Source organism: Symphalangus syndactylus, chromosome 1 (genome assembly GCF_028878055.3).
Source record: "Symphalangus syndactylus isolate Jambi chromosome 1, NHGRI_mSymSyn1-v2.1_pri, whole genome shotgun sequence".
NCBI classification, from domain to species: Eukaryota; Metazoa; Chordata; class Mammalia; order Primates; family Hylobatidae; genus Symphalangus; species Symphalangus syndactylus.
The window spans coordinates 143,600,199-143,623,391 of record NC_072423.2 but is presented as its reverse complement, the minus strand read 5'-3'; the positions used below and the strand labels follow the sequence as shown (position 1 = coordinate 143,623,391).

The 23,193-nt window shown below is 39.2% G+C and overlaps 1 protein-coding gene across 3 annotated transcripts in view; it reads right to left on the bottom strand.

The window, feature by feature from the left end:
- The window catches only part of MTUS1 (microtubule associated scaffold protein 1), a 156,961-nt gene that overhangs the window by 107,221 nt on the left and 26,547 nt on the right, over positions 1-23,193 (bottom strand). For all 3 annotated transcript variants that reach the window (XM_055287019.2, XM_063613047.1, XM_055287028.2), the window contains exon 2: positions 2,642-4,886. In XM_055287019.2, the coding sequence (XP_055142994.1) occupies positions 2,642-4,732 (2,091 nt within the window). In that variant the 5' untranslated portion in view covers positions 4,733-4,886. The remainder of the gene's footprint in view (positions 1-2,641; positions 4,887-23,193) is intronic.

Sequence of the window (23,193 nt, the reverse complement as noted above, 5' to 3'; positions counted from 1 at the left end):
ATGCCTATAATCCCAGCACTTTGGGAGGCCGATGTGGACAGATCACTTGAGGTCAGGAGTTTGAGACCAGCCTCATCAACATGGTGAAACCCCATCTCTAATAAAAATACAAAAAATTAGCCAGGCATGTGCACCTGTAGTCCCAGCTACTTGGGAGAATTGCGTGAACATGGGAGGCAGAGGTTGCAGTGAGCCGAGATCGCGCCACTGTACTCCAGCCCGGGCAACAGAGGAGACTCCATCTCAAAGAAAAAGAAAATTAACATCCCTCCAGGATGGTCTCTTCATCAATCCAGGGCAGTAAGAGCCTTTGAGTGCTGCTGAAGTGACCAACAGGCATTCATGTTTCAGGAAAACACGCAGCGAATTCATTTAGCTCTCCACCGTAAGTGCAAAGCCAGTGGCCTATGAGGGTCTGCCCAGACACCTTCCAGTCTTCCTTCCCAGAGACGTGGAAATGTGAAAGAGGTAAACTAGCAAAATTAGAGAGCACTGTGCTTCAGACATGATCATGAAAAAAGAGTAGGCCGGGGGCAGTGGCTCACACCTGTATTCACAGCACTTTGGGAAGCCGAGGCGGGCGGATCACGAGGTCAAGAGAGCAAGACCATCCTGGACAATATGGTGAACCTCGTCTCTACTAAAAACACAAAAATTAGCTGGATGTGGTGGTGTGCGCCTGTAGTCCCAGCTACCTGGGAGGCTGAGGCAGGAGAATTGCTTGAACCTGGTAGGCGGAGGTTGCAATGAGCCGAGATCGTGCCACTGCACTCCAGCCTGGCGACAGTGCAAGAACAAGACTCTGTCTTTAAAAAAAAAAAAAAAAAAAAAAAAAAGTAAGTCCCTTATGCCAGTTGATAAGCAAAACTGACAGCACTGCGAATATGGCACAATCTTTCAGGACTTACAAAGTATTTCATATCTAATTACGAATCCTAACTGCCAGATTCCTAAGGCGAAAAGTGCTGCTTCTCCAAGACGTACTAGGATCCATTTCAACCTGTTGATTCTATCCTTACTTCAATACCACATCGGGAGCCTGAAAAACAGGCTTTCAAGCTGCACAGGGGCAATATGACCCTAAGACTAAATGCACAAATCAGGAAAACTTTTAGTTTCAAAATTACACAACCAATTTAAATTCAAGACAAATGTCATGAAAAAAACTTTATGATAGAGTTTTTGGTAGCTGGGGACTGACACACCAAAAAAAGTCTCCCATTATTCAAGACAATAAACATCGTGTTTCTATGTATATCTATGAATGCCAAACTAAGAACGTTGATTAGAATTAAGAGCATGTTGTAATTTAATTTTGCAAAAAAATTAAAATTATAAATGATATGAGTTTTCTAAGTTTGACTTCAAGATAACTTAAAAACTAAATCTGAGTTTTGAAACAATGGATGAACTCCTCAGTTTAGAAGTCACTGTGGTGTACCCTTCTTCCAAATAGAGAAGACTGGTTGTTAAAGCCCAAACATGTCTAACTGATGTTTTAGATAATCAAGAATATCTTCAGTCTTTCCTAACCTTGTCTTCTAAAGGGACCTGACAGTTCCCTCCTGTGTGGCCCCTATGCACCCTGAAGACACACCTAAGTCAGCCCTTCTGCACTTGCTATTCTATGTGCTTCATTCCTCTTGCCACAAGCCCTCCAAGGGACAGGCTGTGTCACACCTGCCTTTCTCCCCTGGCACGTAGCTCCCTTCCTGGCCCAGAGGACAGGCACCCAAGGACAGCCTGTCTGGGGCTGAAAATACACCTAAGTCCCCACTGCCAAAAATAGGGTCGAGGACACATGCCCAACGACCAACAGTGGCCTGTCAAATGTTTTTAAAACCCAGAAAACCGATTTCTACATGCTATTCTCAAAAATATATGCATGTTTAAAGGAAAATCACCTTTACAGTGCATGTGAATTCTTTATTCTTTAAACAGAACTCTCTAGGCACCCCCTAAATATTTTACACAGGTGCTATGGAAACATACTGGTTTTTCACTATACATGAGTAAAAGATATTTTATGTACCAGGAATTAATACATTAAGGCTGCAAGAGGCTTCACACATCCACTAGGTCCAATCCTTTCATCTTTGGGTCTTGAAAAATTACTTGCCCAAAATCATTATAAGCTGGTCAGAGGAAAAATCAAGAACATTCTTGCTCATACGAGAGGGCTCTACTTCCCAGAGCTGCCTTCTCCACAAGAGTCCAGGAGTTATTTTTATGTTGACATGTTTACCAGCACTCCCAAGCCCTTTCTTAAATGTTGTCCAATACATTTTAAAGTTGACAACCCAACTTTTTCAGAAAAATAAAATATAACTTGATTGTGTCAGGCACTTAAACTAATTATACTAAAATATTAAAGTAACTTCATTTTTTCAGCACACTATTAAAAGGAACGGTGATGCTTGATACAAAATACTGAAATTGAGGATTTTTTTTCCATATGCAGTTTTGTTATATTGAAACCTATTAACACCCTAGTACCGACAAGACAATGAATTGGCAACTAAATGTAAATCTGCCCACCTGCTTCTGCAATATTATTGACTAACAGATAACTAAACACTAACACATCTCAGTTTTCTCCACAGTTCCCTGAAGCATGCAAATATATATATATATTACTTACCAAAAACAGAGAACCATATTCAAAAGTCTCGTTCATAATCTCTTGTTTCAGCTCTTGTTTTTCCACAGATGTCCCATTTTCTTTTTCACCCTTCTTTTCAGGGCTAATCCTATCAATGTTGGGAACATAGGTCATTTCCAAACATTCTGCACTTTCCATTTTAACAGGGAGTATGCCTTTGATCTTCTGAAACAACGCAGAAACGGACCCGGTCTCGCATGCTGAGTTAGAAGAACTGGCTTTGTCAACATCTTCCTGATTCGATTTCACGGCAGATGTTGTTCTTGGAACCCTGTGCGAAGCATTTTTAGAATGAGTTGTAACATGCACAGCCTGGCTAGTAATGAGTTTATTAAACTGCTGCTTATGCGTCTTGTTAATTAGAATTTCTGCTTTTTTGTCTGCATTCAAGTCAGATCTTGGTGTTCTGCTCAAGACTGTTGGTTGTCTTGAAACCACTGATGAGGGTGACGAGGCACTGGTCAGCTTAGGTCTGGGCGTGGCCTTTGATAAAGCAGCATCTTTGGACTGCACCACTGGTCTAGACATAACTTTTGCTTTGACATTCTTGAAGTTTGGTCTTGGGTAACTTATAATTTCAGTTTTTCTAACTTTGCAGCCTATTGGAGTATTCGTTTTGGTTGTTGATTTTCCTAAACTAGGTTTACACAGGTTCACAGGAGCTTCCTTCGAGTTTGCTATGTTTTTAAGCCCTCGATTACCCTTCTCCGCTTTCTTACATTTCTCTGTTGCTTCAATTGGTGAAACAGAAAAGGTTACTTCTGTGGCTTCTAGGACTGGTGTTGACACGCACATCATGTTGTCTGTGCTAATGACCGTATCATTTGCATCCCAAGTCAGTCCAAATGACGAGCCCACCTTTTGTCCTGGCGGGCTACTTAGAATCAATTCTGAGGTACGATTTTGGGTGCCCAAATCCTTTCCTTTGGAGACCATTTGTGTGTCTTCAGTCTCAGTGACTTCATGCTCTGGGTTCAGCACTTGAGCTTCGCTTTTATCAAAAGCTGGCACCATTAAAGGGCATTCATCATCAATAAGACAATAGGACACTGTCTCTCTCAGATTTTGGCCCATTTCCTTGTGCCTGTATGAGCTCTGTGAATGTGGTTCGCTATTGGATTCATCATGGGATAAACAAAAGAACTCTTGTAATGCAGAATCACTGGGGACTTCCATGCCATCAGAAACTGGTGTTAGTGCTTGTGTCTCTTTTTCTCCAACTAGTCTTTGCTGTGATCCATCTGTGTACTCACTGGTGACCTTTCCTGAAGAACATGGACACTGATTTCCAATATCTGAAACAAAAACCTCACTTTGCATCACCACATCAGAAAATGCTGTGTAAGTCGTGTCTTGGGCTTCTGATGGTGTGACTTGAGGGTTTTCAAAGCTTTCTCTATCATAAGTAGTTTCTCTTCCATGCATCTTATCAGAATGGGAAGATGTCCAAGTGGAATAGGATAAAGAAGATGTATTTCCACTTCTCCTACCAGTTGGTGGCAGGCTTCCAGCAGTATGGAAGGACTGACACTTTCCGATGGCATGATGGGATATAAAGGTGCAGTTAACTTTATCCACTGTCATGTCAAATGTTTGGTTTAGCTCCAAGGCATCAGAGTAGCCTGTACAGTTCAAATTGTCATTAGGCTTCCACACAAAAGGCAAAGATGGCTCAGCACTCTGGCCCTGAACTGCTTCTAGGGAATGACAACTGTGTTGCAGATATTTGGGCTTCTTGGTACCTACAAGGGCAGGAGACTGACAAATGGAATCTTTATGCATATCTAACACCTGCTTACTAATGAAATCACTACAAGACTTTTCATGATGAAATACTTCACCACCCTGAAGGCTTAAAGAAATATTTTCACCGGTAACCACAGCAGGGTCAGTTTCATAATCAACCACCATGTCATCTGGGTTGGCAGAATTCCAATTCACACTGCTGGCTGAAGAGTTTTGTGTAGGTGGTGATTTCGGGTTGTATGCATGTGTATTTCCATCTTTATCACTGGTAAAGAAGGTTTGCAATTCATCTTCTATTTTATCATCTGAATTATCATCAGTCATCCTGAATAGTAACCTTAAACCTCTGCCATTTTATTTCTTCTTCAATTCCTTTTAAGTGATTGGGTGGGGAAAATGGTCTGTCTTCTAGGTTTTTCAGCACAGTTGAAAGTTTTTCAGTCTAAGATGCTCTGAAGATTAAATGATTTGTTGTTCCCTGGAAGAAATAAAATGTTTAACTCAAGTAACTATTAGAAAAATTAACAGGACACGCCTTGATTTTAATCTCTAAGTGATTAGTTTCAATCACTTTATGTTCACATTTAGAACCCACAACTATTGATGTGGGTAATTGAGATATAATTAGGTAATCTATCACCGCTTTTCAAGACACTTTTTTAATTTGAGGAAATGGGGCAAAATGGAAGATGGGGTCATTGCTCATTAACCCTATCCCTGACTTTATAACTGATATGCCTCTTCCCCACTCGCAGGGACTTGTCATAGAGACAAGGAGCTAAATCTGGCAATAGTTTTTCCTTCTTGTTGGCTGACAGAGTGACAATTCACCCAAATTTGCTTATGATAGTCCCAAAGTATGTCTGTTGTCCCAGGACGATTAGTAATCATGTCCCTTTCATTCTCAGAAGGGCCCCCCTATTATTCCCATGAAGAGTGATTATTAGGCCATGAAAGCCCAGCAAATCAGCTGAAGATCAATCAAGAACTCACGTTTCTCCTTTGTTTTTATTTCTATCTTAAACATATGCCATTTCCAAATTGAAGGAAAAAAAAAGTTCTCGATTCTTAAAGGCTAAAGTGGTACCCTGTTGGAAGTCCCTCGAAATGTGAGAGTTACCTTATGCTATGGACTAAACTGTTCCCTGCCCCCTCTCCAATTCATACGTCAAGCCCAACCCCCCCTTATGTAACTATGTTGGAGACAGAGCCTTTAAGGGGCTGATTAAGGTTAAATGCAGTCATAAGGGTGGAGTGCTGATCCAACAGAGCTGGTGCCCTTAGAAGAAGGGGAAGTGACACCAGAATGCGCTCCCACCCTTGGTTCAACCCCTCTCTCTACCAAATTAGGGTACACTGAGAAGAGTAGGAGAGCTCTCACCAAAAACCAAACCCTGAAAAGAACCTTAATCTTGAACTTTCCAGCCTCCAAAACTGTGAGAAAATAAGTTTTTGTTGTTTAAGCCATCCAGTGTATGATAATTTGTTATGGTGGCCAAAGAAGACTTAAGTACCACATGACCCAGCAATTCCACTCCTAAGAATCTACTGAAGAAAATGAAAACATATGTCAGCATGGGAACTTGCACACAAATGTACACGATTCTTAATAGAAGCACTATTCATAATAGTCATAAAGTAGAAACCCACATGTCCATCAACTGAAGAGCAGAAAGCAAAATGTGCTGTTATGCAGTCGACAAAATATTCTTCAGCAATAGAAAGGAATGTAATACTGACACTTGGTACAACACGGATATCATATTACACTTGAAATATTATATCAAATGAAAGAAGCCAGTCATGAAAGTCTACATACCACATGACACTATTCACGTGAAATGTCCAGAACAAGCAAACCTAAAGTGGCTGCTAATTGGGATGATGTTTCTTTTGCGAGTATGTTCTAAAACTATGCACTGATGGTTGCACAATGTTATATACTGAAAACTACCGAATTGTACACTTAAAAATAAAACCTTTAAAACCTCACCCACGAAAGCATTTAAATCTAAAACTTTTTGCAAATAAATTATTATTGCTTTTTTGAGATGGAGTCTCGCTCTGCCACCCAGGCTGGAGTGCAGTGATGCTATCTCGGCTCACTGCAACCCCCACCTCCCGGTTTCAGGCAATTCTCCTGCCTCAGCCTCCTGAGTAGCAGGGACTACGGGTGTACACCATCATGCGTGGGTGATTTTTGTATTTTTAGTAGAGACGGGGTTTTACCATACTGGCCAGGCTGGTCTTGAACTCCTGACTTCAGAGAATCTGCCCACCTCGGCCTCCCAAAGCACTGGGATTACAGGCATGAGCCACCATGCCCGGCCACTTTTGGGAAATGACTTAAATTTTATTATGCTTTTGGTCAAACTGCAGTGCCTAAGAAAGGTCCAAATGTTCAAGCTAGGACTGCAAACAGGACATTGTGAATTCTAAAATGAGGGATGCGTGATTTATATTCTGATGGAAAGTGTAAATTTGTTAACTCTTTTTACTACTGCAAACAGATACACACACACTTGAACTGATTTTCTAATCCTAGTATTCAATGTGAATCCGATGTCATAGTACTGTTGTAAAGAAAAAAATATCCATAAGGGAGGGAAAAAATGCCATTCCGTGTGTTAATTCAAACTGCTGAATGAAGAGTAGGTCTCATTTTTCTATCTTGCAACATTTTCTCTGTATTCAAACTTCAGTGGCCTGAATAAAACCAGAATAGGAACTATGTTAAAACTGAAATGATCAGTTTTCTTTGCTAATAGTGCTCTGTGTGTTTCTGGCCAAGCATCCTGATACCAGCCTTTAATGGAACAAAGAAAGGCTGCAATGTTGATTTCAACAGCATGTGCACACACACACATCCAAAAAGCGATTTTGAATCCAAAAATGAGGCCTGTGTGATATATATACTGATGGAAAGTATAAATTTGTGAACTCTTTTTACCATATAACTCCTTAGTGAAATCACTGAATAGTTTATTGGCAGGAGCCTTAATAAAAGCTTTTATGAAACAGAAATTAACATTTTTAATCCTCCAGTATAAAATACATCCAAGCTAAATGTTTAAATCAAGAAACATATTTATTCATTTTTAGGCTTACATGCATGGGATATAACCTCCAAAAGCACTAAATATGCTACAGCTTTCTGCTTCCCTAATAGCTAATACTCAGTTAACAGACTGTGGCATAAGCAAATATATGCAAAGTGCACTGCAAACGTGCACTTAGCACAGATCGTGGGAATTGTCTTTGGAAATCATTGTTAGCTTCAATTAATGGAATTTTTATTACCCAAGTTCCCTCTTCTGCAGTACATAAAAGATGATTTTTAAACTACATATAAATTGAATAAAGGGCTCATATGTCAAAGTTATTTTTTATTTATTTGAGATGGAGTCCGGCACTGTCGCCCGGGCTGGAGTGCAGTGGCGTGATCTTGACTCACTGCAACATCCGCCTCCCAGGTTCAAGCGATTCTCCTGCCTCAGCTCCTGAGTAGCTGGCATTACAGGCGCCTGCCATGATGCCCACTCATTTTTTTGTATTTTTAGTAGAGACGGGGTTTCACTGTGTTAGCCAGGATGGTCTCAATCTCCTGACCTCGTGATCCGCCCGCCTTGGCCTCCCAAAGTGCTGGGATTACAGGCATGAGCCAACATGCCTGGCCCCAAAGTTAATTTTTTAAATAAGTATATAAGAGGATAAATAATTGTATCACTAGTCTTATGTTTGTTTTTACCAGTTGTCTTTTTTTTATTTTTCTTTTTTTTGGACAAGGTCTCACTTTGTCACCCAAGCTGCAGTGCAGTGATGTGATTACAGCTTACTGCAGCCTCAACCTCCTAGGCTCTAGCGATCTTCCCACCTCAGCCTCCCGAGTAGCTGTGACTACAGGTATGTGCCAGCATGCCCAGCTAATTTTTTTAAAAAACTTTTTGTAGAAAAGGGGTCCAGCTTTTCTCATTCATAAATAATACTAAACTGAAATCTTCACAATCTCTGACATCTGATCATTTGCCAAAATGCTATATTTAAAAAGGGGGCAGGATTCTTTCTAATGTGCATGTTACTATATATGTATATTATATATATATATATAAATATAAAAGTTCTCTTTTTATATATTTATATATAAAAATACATAATATAAAATATATTTATTATATACTGAGTTTTGCTTTTAGGTCAGCATTGTCTCCGAAGCATTTTCCCATGTCATTAGTATAAAAACATTTTTAATGGTTGTGAAACGCCACTAAAGTTAAGGTTAAATGTTTTAGATTTACAAGCTAGTGGTTTACAAGAGTAACAGAAAAATAAAGAGGCCATCAACCATTCAACTTTCACATAACTTTTTAGTACACTTGGGTTTATGTTTTTTTTAATTCACAAAAAGAGGTTGGGCGTGGTGGCTCATGCCTGTAATTTCAGCACTTTGGGAGGCTGAGGCAGGAGTATCATTGGAGCCCAGGAGTTCAAGACTAGCCTGGGCAACATAGCAGGACCCTACCTCTACAAATTTTTTTTTTTTATTAGCAGGGTGTGGTGGTGCATGCCTGTAGTCCCAGCTGCTCAGAAGGCTAGGGAGAAAAGGTCACCTGGGCCCAGTAGTTCACAGCTGCAGTGAGCTATGATAGTACCACCACATTTCAGTCTGGGTGACAGAGACCCTACCACTATTAAAAGAAAACAAAACAAAATAAAACAAATTTTAAACTGGTGAGCAGAGACTAAAAAACCCACAAACATGTTCATAAATACTTAAGGAGTGTTTTGATATAAAATTAATTTACTGACATCTCTTCTACTTTGTAGACAGGAGTAAAAAATTACTGGTACAGAGATTTGGATATCAAAAAGGTTCTGCAGTTAAGCTGATCACTTCCAGCAAGGTGGAAGATCAACCTCACCATTCATAAAAGAAAACAATGGCTTTAAGTCACCACCACCACCACCGTGAAGACAAAGTCAAGGACAGAAAAGGGGTGACCAGCCTTCACTCAGGAGTTTGTCAAAAGAGTTAAAAGTTGGCCATTTTGTTTTACTGCCTATTTTATTTCTCCCCGACTTTAAGAATGGGTCCTAAGCTTCCACCACTTGCTAGACACATATATTCTTTGCCTTAATCTCACCTGACTCATAAGTAAAGTCTTCATATTTCTGTAGTTGCTATTTGTAAAGCCTTCAAAGTTGGCATCTTAGAAATATTTTGATTAAACAAGATGCAGAAAGTTAAAAAATAAAAAGAGAGAGAGTGTGCTGGAGGGGAAAAAAAAAAAACAAAACTTGAAACAAACCATCCTCACCTAAAGGGATAATTTCTCAAGTTCTCTTTTGGTAGCACTACCTACCAAAACAAAGGTATAACACCAGAACAAAGGTATAACACCAGAACAAAGGTATAACACTTGTATAACACTCCAGAACAAAGCAGAATGATCAAGTTTCCTTTCTAAGAGAATCATTTGGGAAAACAAGGACATCTTTTTCAGAGAACATTTTGAACCAGAGAGAACAAATTCCCCACTTATTAAGATCTGGGAATGTAACAGAGCACCTCCTCTTAAACGGCTACCAAAATACGTATTTCCCTAAGGATTCATAAGTTTAAAAATTGGCAATATGTGCTGGAAGAAATGGTCAAAGAACTACTAGTACAAGCTTTGAGGTACAATTCCAATGCCTTTGGAAAAAAAACTTTCTAAATCTTAGCTTAAGAAAAGTGATTGTTTATTCCCCAAAGATAAAAAATTCCATTATTTCTTCATGTGAAGAGACACACCTAAAGAAGTGAATCATTATATTAATTACAATTATTATCATACAATAGAATTCATTATCATTACCATATTAATGCTAGAAGAAATTTTAGAGATCCCATTCAAACTTCATTTTACAAATGAGGAAACCTCTGAGAAATAAACTGCATGACGTGGCCAAATCAGTTGTCCATAGTAGATTATATAATAGCTGTATGCCTTATTTCACCAACTAAACAAGAAACTCACTAGAGGCTTATATAAGAGTAGATGTCTTCTACATCTTCCTATTACCCACAGTGTCTAGCTTAAGAATTTGGACTTAATATAGTTAACCTTGTAATACTATATTATAATTATAAAATCAAGAATGTTTCCACAAGTAAAACATAAAAACTGGCTTCCTTACTTTATAGCCACACAGAACATAATTTGACTCCTTATTTATGTCAATACATGGCATGTCAGTCCTTTAAGATGTGAATACAAATACAGTTATAATTTATAGCTTCCAAATCATACAGTCATTATCAGTCTTCTTAAAAGTTTTTAAGAACTCACAAATCACAACAGTAGTTTAGCTCTGTAAGCTTTAAAACCCAAAATATTACCTGATCTTCAACCTCCCTTGAATCAAAAAAGATGATATTGGCACAACATCTAAGCTATCACTTTATCTTATTAAAAACGAAGCAGTTGAGGCCGGGTGCAGCGACTCAGGCCAATAATACCAACACTTTGGGAGGCCTAGGTGGGCGGATCACTTGAGGCCAGGAGTTTGAGATCAGCCTGGCCAACATAGTGAAACCCCATCTCTACTAAAAATACAAAAATTAGCCAGGTGTGGTTGCAGGTGCCGGTAATCCCAGCTACTCAGGAGGCTGAGGCAGGAGAATCACTGGAACCCAAGAGGCGGAGGTTGCAGTGAGCCGAGATCACGCCACCGCACTCCAGCCCGGGTGACACAGCGAGACTTTGTCTCAAAAACAAAAGAAAATAAAAACAAAAATTAAGCAGCTGAACAAAATGTCATCAGCAGCATGTATTATAAAAAATATATTCATTGTAATCCCAGCACTTTGGGAGGCCAAGGCAGGTGGATAATGAGGTCAGGAGATCGAGACCACGGTGAAACCCCATCTCTACTAAAAATACAAAAAATTAGCCGGGCGCGGTGGCGGGCGCCTGTAGTCCCAGCTACTCCGGAGGCTGAGGCAGGAGAATGGCGTGAACCCGGGAGGCGGAGCTTGCAGTGAGCCAAGATCGCGCCACTGCACTCCAGCCTGGGTGACAGAGCGAGACTCCGTGTCAAAAAAAAAAAAATATATATACATATATATATACGTATATATATGTATATATACGTATATATATATGTATATATGTATATATGTATATATACGTATATATATATGTATATATGTATATATGTATATATATGTATATATGTATATATGTATATATATGTATATATATGTATATTCATAAGTCTCTACCTCCTGTTAACACCATTCGAGATAGCTAACAGTTCTACTCTAAGCCTCAACTTACTATTTTTCATAATTCAAGCTTACATTCTTAAATTTGCTCTTGCAGCCTACCTTTCATCAGACTTAATAACCACCTCAAGCACTAGGTTTAACGGAGCATGTCTACCATCTAGGAACCAAGTAGAGGAGTACCTGGTGGTCAATTTTCTAAAAGCATAATGATTTCTCATGAAGCTGCTTAAATAAACAGCAGGAAACTAGAGTTGATTTAATGCATTTCAAAATGGAAGGCTATGATGTAACACCAGTTATACCTTAAATAATTTAGAAAACAAGTATAAATTTGAAATTACATCCTTTTATTCTGAAACAGTATTTCTCTGACTTTAATGTGCCCACAAATCAACTGGGCCTTTGGTCAACTGACTGATTGAGAAGGCAAGGATGGGGCCTGAGATTCTGCATTTCTATCCTTCTCCCTGGTGATACCGATGCTTTTGGCCCATGGGCCACCTTGGATTAGCAAAATGAGGCAAAGAGCTTTGAGAAACACCTGTCCAGTTGACCAGATCAATAACAACAGTGGCTTTCAGGGCTGGCTGCTTTCACATCCAATGGTACGTTTTGTTTTTGTTTTTGTTTTTTTTGAGACGATGTCTTGCTCTGTTGCCCAGGCTGGGAGTGCAATGGCGCAATCTCAGCTCACTGCAACCTCCGCCTCCCGGGTTCCAGCAATTCTCTGCCTCAGCCTCCTGAGTAGCTGGGATTACAGGTGCCCACCACCACGCCTAGCTGATTTTTTGTGTTTTTAGTAGAGGCAAGGTTTCACCATCTTGGCCAGGCTGGTCTTGAACTCCTGACCTTGTGATCCACACACCTCGGCCTTCCAAAGTGCTAGGATTACAGGCGTGAGCCACCACGCCCAGCCGGTACCATTTCTTAAAGTAGATACAGACTTTCCCTACATTTGAACTCTTAATTTATGCTTTTGAATGCTCCTCTCAAGACAGCTCATATTTTGCATCCAGAAAATAACCGGAAATGCAGAGAATGTTTCTTCCATACCACTTCAGCTTATTCCTTCCACGTGGAGGGAGCTTAATTTGTGTAACACTGCTGGCTTTTGACTCACTCCAAGGAGAAGTGAAGCGACTTAATGGATTTTTGTAAATTTAGTGAGAATTAGCTGCACAAACTCAGAATGGCCCAATCTCTTTTTTTCTCTTGGGAATGAGCTGCCCACCAGAGCCAGGACGAGGGTGCAGTGAGGGAGATACTCGCTGGAGGCATTAAGACAACAGGATTAACAGTACCCTACCCAGCCATCCTGGAGCCCGAGGCAAAGGGAAAGACTAGTAACTGCGGCTGGCTGGTTATCTAACTCATCTCCTCTCCTTTCTAGCACATAGATAATATGTTTCTATGTGTTTTCAGGTAATGCTGAGTGTTCTAGCCAGCAGAATGTGAGTGGACATCATATGTACCACCTCTTGGCCTGGACCATAGAACTCACACATAATCCTTCACATTCTTATTTGACCACACAGATGAACAAAGCAAGCCAAGTGTGGAAACGTGTTAAAGATGATGGAACCACAAGATGGAACAAGCTTGGATCCCTGAATCCCTCCTCGGAGGATTAGTGCCCACAAATCGTAAATAGCCACCCAGATCTCAGCGAGCAAGAAATAAATTATTGTATTTGAACCTGAATGTTTTAAAGGGCTTTTTTTGGGGGGGAAAGAAGAGTGATGATAGATACATTCTTAAATAACTACTTTGAAAGAAGAGAACAATAGTTACGAACTATATCATTTTAGTCATCTTTTGTTTTGTCAAAACAAAGATGTTAAAGTCCTGAGCTTGCTTAATATGAAAAAACCATATGATCTACAAATCCTTGGGGATACAGACAATCAGGATAGCTGGTGACATCTGACCTATCCTCTTACTCACTGATATTGTTCAGAAATCCAAGCTAATACGTTCTAAAACAGCTGGGAAAAGTGGTAATTTCTATGCACTTGCATTTTTATGAAAGAAAAGTGCAAAAAAAAAAAAAACAACAACAGTAATTTCTATGTACCTGCAGTTTTACGAAAGAAAACCCATTAAACAATAGTTTATAATAATGCATCCCCTACACACTGAATAATTTCCCTGTTCCTGTTTCATCTTTAAATCTTCCCCAGGTCTGCTTCTTTTTTTTTTTTTTTTTTTTGAGACGGAGTCTCGCTCTGTCGCCCAGGCTAGAGTGCAGTGGCGCAATCTCGGCTCACTGCAAGCTCCGCCTCCCGGGTTCACGCCATTCTCCTGCCTCAGCCTCTCCAAGTAGCTGGGACTACAGGCGCCCGCCACCGCGCCCGGCTAATTTTTTGTATTTTTAGTAGAGACAGGGTTTCACCGTGGTCTCGATCTCCTGACCTCGTGATCCGCCCGCCTCGGCCTCCCAAAGTGCTGGGATTACAAGCGTGAGCCACCGCGCCCGGCCGTGGTCTGCTTCTTTTAAGACGTCTGCACACGTTAATCTAGTCCAAGGGCTGGCAACCCATTTCTGAAAAAGGCCAATATACAATATCTTAGGCTTTATGGGACGTGCGGTCTGCGCTACATTTATTCAAGTCTTCTGTTGTAGAATCAAAGACGCCACAGATGACATGGAAATGAACAAGCGCAAACGCATCCCAGTAAAATGATTTACAAAAAACAGGCAGAGGGCCAGCTTTGGCCGTAGACTGTAGCTTGCTGACCCCGAACTACTCTGTGCCCTAATCCAGTGGTCCCCAACCTTTCTGTCACCAGGGACTGGTTTCATGGGAGACAATTTTTCTGCAGACTGGGAGGAGGGGGAGGATTCAAGCATATTATGTTTACTGTACACTTCATTTCTATTATTATTACATTGTAATATATAATCAAATAATTATATAACTCATCATAACGTAGAATCACTGGGAGCGGTCAGTTTGTTTTCCTGTAAGTAGACAGTCCCATCTGGGAGTGATGGGAGACAGTGACAGATCATTACGCATTAGATTCTCATAAGTAGCTCGCAACCTAGATACCTCGCGTGCACAGTTCACAATAGGGTTTGCGCTCCCAGGAGAATCTGATGCTGCCGCTAATGTGACAGGAGGTGGAGCTCAGGCGGTAATGCAAGCGATGGGGAGTGGCTGTGAACACAGATGAAGTTTTGCCCTCTCGCCTGCAGCCTACCTCCTGCTGTCCCGCCCAGTTCCTAACAGGCCACGGCCCAGGAATTGGGGAACCCTGCCATGATGAATCAAAACTAGCTGTCATTGGCCGGGCATGGTGGCTCATGCCTGTAATCCCTGCACTTTGGGAGGCCGAGGCAGGCAGATCATCTGAGGTCACGAGTTCAAGACCAGCCTTGCAAAACCCTGTCTCTACAAAATATACAAAAATTAGCCAGGCGTGGTGGTGTGCACCTGTAATCCCAGCTACTAGTGAGGCTGAGACAGAAGAATCACTTGAACCCAGAGGCACAACTTGCAGTGAGGTGAGATTATGCCACTGTACTCCAGCCTAGGCAACAGAGCAAGACTCAGTCTCAAAAAAAAAAAAGAAAAAAACAAAGACTAGCTGTCATCTATACTTCACCATCATTAAAGACACACACACACACACACACACACACACACACACAATTCTTTTGGTTTTATTTTTATTTCTTGGCTCTTTCAGAGGCAGGTCAACTCAATTCAAGGACAGTATACTCTCAATTTTCTCGTAAAGTCTATTACTACATCTCTTTCATAAAAATACTCACTCACAAAATCAGGTACCACAGGGCTTCTAAATTACCTAACAACAAACAGAAATAGCACAAAAATTGGTTCTTCTCACAAATCCTCTCCACTAATTATCATTTAAGATATCATTTACTATATGAAATTATATACTTTCTATACTATAAAATTATTATACACTACAAATTAAGATCTTTATGCTAGCATTAGTTTACCTTTTTTTTAAAAAAAAAAAAAAAGCTTAATTGTGACTTTAGAGGCATTTTAAGACTGGTTGACCCTGGGTGCTGATTTGGTGAATTTTTGTCACCAAGTTCAAGTTTGTTACAGCTGTCAAAGATCATAAAACTGAAAGCATACAGCATTTGCAAAAACAAGTCTTATCAGTATCCATGCAATTTTAAAGAGAAGAACAGAAACTTGGCAACTAATGGGTAATTAAATGTCTGCAGAGCATCACATATGAGTACATCCAGTACACAAGTAATCATCATCCTTGATGAGAATGAGAAAATGTTTAATTCCCACTCATCCCAAAGGCCACATACAAGTCTCCTTCCTCCATGAGATCTCCTCCTACTACTCAGCATGGCTATCTTTTTTCAAGTTTAATATGCATACCTCTCTCAGCACTTGACTGGAATAACTGTTGCACCATTTGGGAGTTATTTTTCTTTTAGACATTTGCAGATCTTATCTGAAGGTGACTAACAGCCCAGAGTTAAGTATTTGTGAGGCAATCTACGCAAACTCTGAACTTACCTAGTTGGCTTATGTGAAATTTGTAGAATGCACGGCAGAAACCTTTGTAAGAAAGTACCGTCCTGGTTTTCTGGGGGTTTGCTGTTGTTGTGGGTCTGAGAATGTACAGCCAACCCCTCTTTTATAACAGAGAACTGATTTTGATACATATTTTAAAATATGATAGTGCACAGTTAATGGATGTTAAAATTTTATTTTCTGGTTTTGGGAGGTAGATTGAATTGAGAATCATATAATCAGTATATCTGAGAATTGTATGACCACCATATTTTAAAATATGATCTTTATTTTAATCATATTTTAAAGTATGATAGTGTAGAGTTAATCATGTTAAAATTTTATTTTCTTCTTTTGGTAGGTAGACTGAAGTGAGAATCATATAATCAGTATATTTGAGAATTATATGACCGGTATATAACAAGACTGACACAACCATTTGCCATCTTTTCCTGTTGTCATCATATAGTGTGGGTGGGGAGAATGAATGGAAATCACTCCAGAATAATGATAAATGGTTTTTAAAACTCTAGGCTGAATACATTCCAGCTGATAATGACTTTTCTTTTTTCACTTTGGTGATACCAGCCTCAGGGTAAAAAAAAAAAAAAAAAAGGCATTTATAAAAAACAGTTTCATAAATCTTTTAGTTATAAACAGGAAAGTTTTACATTAGTGTGTCACTTCATTTCTAGACTGTTGATGATGATGATAAGGAATTTGGGGCCAATTTTAATATATGAATGTATTGTTTTTACATGTGGTGATTAAAGCTTCCATTAGCAGTTTAAAAAAAAAAAAGAGTGAAAGGAGGTAAAAGGGGCTGGGTACAGTGGCTCATAGCTGTAATCCCAAAACATTAGGAGTCCAAGGCAGGAGGATTGCTTGAGGCCTGGAGTTCAAGACTAGCCTGGACAACACATCAAGACCCCATCTCTTAAAAAAAAAAAATCAGCCAGGCATGGTGGTGCACACCTATGGTCCCAGCTACTCTGAAGGCTGAAGGCAGGAGGACTGCCTGAGCCCAGGAGTTCGAGGTTACACTGAGCCATGATCACGCTACTGCACTCCAGCCTGGATGACACAGCAAGACCCTGTCTCTTTAAAAAAAAAAAAAGGAAAAAAAAAAAGGTGTGAAAGAGACTGAAGTGCAGTAAGATGCTCCAAGTTTGGGGGTTGGGGAACATGAAGATAAAGAGGCAATGGTTCGGTCAGCTCAAGAGTTTGGCTTCTACTCTGAGAGCACTGTGAGTCTGCCAAAGGAGTTATGATGGAGACTGATGCTTCGAATTGGCTAAAGGTAGAAGATGTCCTACTGAGGAGAGACTGGACGCAGGAAACTGCTAGGGCAGATGTGAACTCCTGGCAGTGGCAGCACGAGGCAAAGGAGAGGACAAGCCAGACACGCTTAAAAGGCCACTGCTGTGTCCTCTGCGCAGCGCAGCAGACAGGCTGGCACACAATATGTGCCCAATACAGGTCTGTTGAATTAAACATTATTTTAAAAGACTACTTCACTTACATTAATATTTAAAGAAGGAAGCCACAGCAGATAGTATCAGAGAGCTGTATAAATAATCTATCACATTCTAGAGAGATACACAAAGGATTTACGCTTTGAGTATAAACTGGGAGAGTTTTATAATGTTCTCTCTTCTCTTTCTTCAAATAAACTAATATGTGAGCTTAGGATATTAATTCTGGATGTTCCAGGGTCTCAAAGGTCTTTTACTCAATCAAAAACAAATAAAAGAGAGGTTCAAAGCATGAATAAGAGATCTGGGTTAAAATGAATAATTTATTAAGCAAAGAGACAGATACTAGCTTAATTATCCAAGGAAAAGTAATTTGCCTCTTTCTAAAACACACACATTTAAGACTTTTTAAAAGAAAATCATATACAACAAAGAAAGCTATGAGAGAAACTCCGTTTATGCCATGGTAAAAAAAAATTAAAATGACCTGAACAAAAATATATCACCCCCTTTCCCTACCCACCCTCAAAGCCACATGAGGTTTGTATTTAAAATATCTTTAAGAGCCTTTTTGCAGCAATTAAAATATTTTTATACAAATAGCCAAAAATTACCAAGTGTCTTATAAGAAGACAGAAGTCCCCTATCTCCAAAATAAAAAACAAAAACAAAAAACCATTACGAGACCACCAGCAGAGAAGAGAGAGTCTTGGTGGGCAGATGGCATTCCAAAGTCCTCTAAAACTGATATCAACACACCAGAAAAGTCAAAGAATCACCCAAAAAATCATGTTTACACCAATAAAGAAAGATTAAACAATTAATGGTATTTTGTTTACACTTCTGGAGTAGAGTTTTTGGGGGATTTTTGTTTTTGTTTTTTTAATATGGTTACAATTTAAATGGGCAATGGAGTGGAAAACTGACTTATTCTGTCAATAGCACAGTATAGTCAGTTTGTCTTAGATAATTCACACTATGCAATTAAAAAGCTTTTGCATGGGGGTGGAGGAGCAATGCCCTGGCTGGTGATGGCAAGGACAGCACCCGGAAGGAGAAGCTCCCAGGAAAGCGTGCGGGAAGTATAAAGATTCAAGACAAAAACAATTCACTGACCTGCTGAGGTTCAAGAATTCTGATTTCTCAAGTTCATTCCAAAAAATGATTTTATTCCAATTTTTTTTTTTTTTTTGGCTCAACAACTTCCTAAAACCTCCAAACCAGCATGTGGAAGACCCCACACATTCACAAACTCTTAAAACTGCATTTCTGAAGGCTTAGTTAGTAATTTTTTTTTTTTTTTTTTGAGACGGAGTCTCTCTGTCACCCAGGCTGGAGTGCAGTGGTGCGATCTCGGCTCACTGCAAGCTCCGCCTCCCGGGTTCACGCCATTCTCCTGCCTCAGCCTCCCGAGTAGCTGGGACTACAGGCGCCCGCCACCATACCCAGCTAATTTTTTGTATTTTTAGTAGAGACGGGGTTTCACTGTGTTAGCCAGGATGGTCTCAATCTCCTGACCTCGTGATCTACCCACCTCAGCCTCCTAAAGTGCTGGGATTACAGGCGTGAGCCACTGCACCCAGCCCTTAGTAATCTTAATAAGGAAAATGGTTTAACATTTTCAGGGCATCCTATATTCCTTAAACATACCATAAAAGCAGCAGAAATAACAAAGTTGTGTTTCCCTCAATCCTCATCTCTTGCTGTGAAGACGACATGAAAGCCAAATTGCCAAGTTTAAAATGCTCATATCATTTTAAATCATAAGCACTTGAGTAGTTTCAGTTTTCTTCTCTCTCTGTCTGACCCACTGCCACACTCTTTGCTTACACACACACATACACACACACACACACACACACACACACACACACACACACACGGTGGGGGGTGGGGGGGAAGCACTACAATCAGAATCAGAATGCAAAAGTGACAAATAAACAAGGTTCTAGACACTTCAGATGACATATAAAGTATATAATACATAATAATTTCCTGCTGCACTCCATACAATTGTTGGTGTGACCATAAAATAACCATAGTCAGTTGTAATAATACACAACATTTTTACATGTTGCTTAATGAGAGTTTTTATACTTGATACTTTAACCAAAGCAGAGCCCTGCATTTGACTATTATCCTTTCCAAAAAGTACATAAAAGGATACTCACTTTTCTGAATAATCTTTGCATTTTCAAACATTCTAGAATTTAGCCTGAAGTAGGGGTAACCCAATAAAGTATGATAAATACCACTAACAAAATATAAGCAGGTGGAAAGCATCTAAGATTTAAAGAGCAGCTTTAAAAAAAATCACTTTTGAAACTTGAGTGGTTTTAATTTAAATGCCCCAAATCAACCATACCAAGCTAACTTACCTATGGTCCTCAGAATATCAAAACCAACTGCTATAAACTTAAGCAAGAGATGTCTTATTCGAGTTATCTGTCCAAACGAAATTTTTTAATGCCTTTGGTTGCACCTCAGAGACTGTCTTTTTCATGGAGCAATGCAGAAACTGCAACCAGACTACAGGAAATCCAAACACCAGACCATACAATGAACCCTCTCTGGGGACTATGATTATTCAAAGACCAGCTCAGCCTTGCAGCAGTAATAGGGCTGAGTGTCATGACTTTTTTATTCTTCCAAACTAAAGAATTTTCCTTGGACTCTCTGCCAATGAAGCACCACAGACTTTTCTGAGGCTTTATAGGCAGAAAACTTGTATGCAGATGTTTCTTGGTTATACCATACACATCACTTACAGTAAAACTGTAAACAAACAAAAACATGACAAGTTCTTTAAGCAATTTTCAGACCATCTCTGAAAACAGAAGAGACTTTTGCCTGTCAGATTAAATCAGCATTCACTGTGGCTGGGTGACTGCTTCTGGATTAAAGAAACTGCAATATTCCAGTGATTTGGATAATGAAAAAGAAAAAAAAAAAAGTTTTAAAGGTAAGATGTTAAGTATGCATCTATAACATAATTGGAATTTAGATTTAAGGAATAACCTACATTTATCTGGCTACAATTGTACTTCTCATTTCCTTGATTAATTACCTATACCAGTAAGTTCTTAGGAGTGTCATATCCTTTAAACTTAGGAAGTTCAGACTGCTCAAAAATTCTCCAGTTAATAAAAAATAAAATAATCTGTGTAAGAGAAAGCTCCTGAAAGATACATACCATCTCATTAGCAGTGGTTCACCATCTCAGGTCAGTGATGAGGAAGGGGAGGCAGGGGGACCTTCTGCATTGTAAGTTTGCTTTATACATTTATATAATTATTGAAATATTTGTAATTACTTTTGGAATTTTATCTGAATATCAAAACATTAAAACATATTTACGCGCCAGTGGAACTGAATACATGCTTCATGGATTGAACTTTTCAACATTTCTTTCACAGACGCTGCAATTAAAAGATCTGGAAATCTTTTATTCAGAATCTTGGGCCAGCATATCTGCTCTCAGCAATGTGAATAACTAGTGTCATCAAAGCTGTTACTTTACAAAATAGTCAGTGTAGTCTCTAAATAAATGTCTTTCAAATTCCAACAACAGATTGTCTGAATCAGACACCTGAAATGCATGCCAAGAAGTCTTGCAAGCAGGCAGTCTACACATGAAAACAAATCCTACAATAGATTCTCTTGAAATTAAATACAACTCTTACAACAAAGACAATTTTACTATTTTCCGATAAACAGGGTCCACTCATGGAAAAGAGACTAACATGGATAATTCATTGTCCAGGGTTTAGAGTGGCTGAGTTCATTTAACCCAATCTACTAGTTCTGTATGTGAGAAAACTGAGATCTAGAGAAAAGAAGTTACGATTTCTAGTAGTGTCTACTGCATAACTCTACGAGTCACCATTCACACCACATTCTATGGACTGAAACTTCACTGGTCCATTTACATTAAAGATGATGGCCATGGTGGCCCTAGAATTGTGCAGGGAAGTGGCCTGGATGACTTTTAAGATGACACAATTATTTAGAGGCAGAATCAGGATCAGAATTATCTCCCACCTCTCCTTTACCATCATCTTGCCTCATAAATGTATGAAAGAAAGCAAAATACAAGTGCATTTAGGATAAAACTCTAATTTTTATCTTTTTTAAAACTTGTGCATTTAGCCACCTTAGGTGAAATGGCATGAATACTGCAGATTAATCCTACCTTCAGAACATCATATGTATTAAAAGGAACGCCTATAGAAACTAGACACACAGGTACAAAACAAAATAACTGAAACATTTAAAGATGTCCTACACCAATATACTATATTAAATACTTTGTGTCCCAAAGCTACAGGTGAAAACAAGAATAAATATTTCACCCGTATTATCCAAACTTGAATCCCTATTGTTTTCAATATCCCTACTGACTGTACCACAGAGGATTTAAACAGATTCATAATTATGATTGTCATATTACATCTGCTAAGACATAATTATCTGGTCCTGCTCCCCAGTAGAAAAGGCCAGTGTACTCTGTACTGATGTCATACCAAGGAAGCACTTTTGGCTACAATCACTGATGCCAATTAAGATAAGAAATCAGTACATTCAGTACTCTAGTGGGTTGTTGCAAAGCAGATTAAGTTTTCCTACAAAGAGAAACTAGGCCCAAAACCAGACACAATATGTTCAACTTCTTTTTATAACCCACTATCATTCAATGTTAAAGAAAATCTAGGCACTAAGTAAAACCATTTCAGATCATTACTTTGTAAACAGCCAGAGTAGTTCTTCTAGTTTCTGAAATGTGATTCAGCACCAAAAAAACACCAAGGAATAAAAGGTAAGGAGAAACCACATGAACATAAGGTGCCCTTGAAAAGTATTGTCATGGACTTGACTTGAAGATTATATAACAAGACTAATCCATATTAGAGAATCAAAAGGAGATTAAACTCCCAAAGATAAGTTCAGAAGAAAAACTACTATGAACTAAATTGTCTTGCTAGTTTCTTCAGTTCATGCAATATACACACATGCACAACTTTCCCCAACTTTCACCTAGTTGGGATGAGAAGTTAACTTAGGCTGAACAACTGTTATTTTTCTTTACTCCTGGTATGCCAGAGAGGATCCAAGAGAAAAAAAGATATATAGTAAAATATAAAGATTAGGAATCAGAGTCCCAACAGAAAAGGACAAATATTGGATGATTCCACTTACATAAAGTACCTGGAGTAGTCAAATGAACACAGACAGAAAGTCAATTTGAGGTTACCAGGGGCTGGGGGAGGGGAACATTGGGAGCTATTGTTAAATGGGTACAGTTTCTGTGTGGGATGATGAAAAAGTTCGGAAAATACTGGTGATAGTTACACAACTTTGTACTTTATGCCACTGAACTGTACACTCAAAAATGGCTGAAAACGTAAATTTTATGTTACGTATATTTTACCATAATTTTTTTTTTTAAGCAACACCACAAATTAGAAGAGTCAGAGCTAATGGCTTCACCTCTCAATACCTCAACCTTCCCAATCTACAGAATAG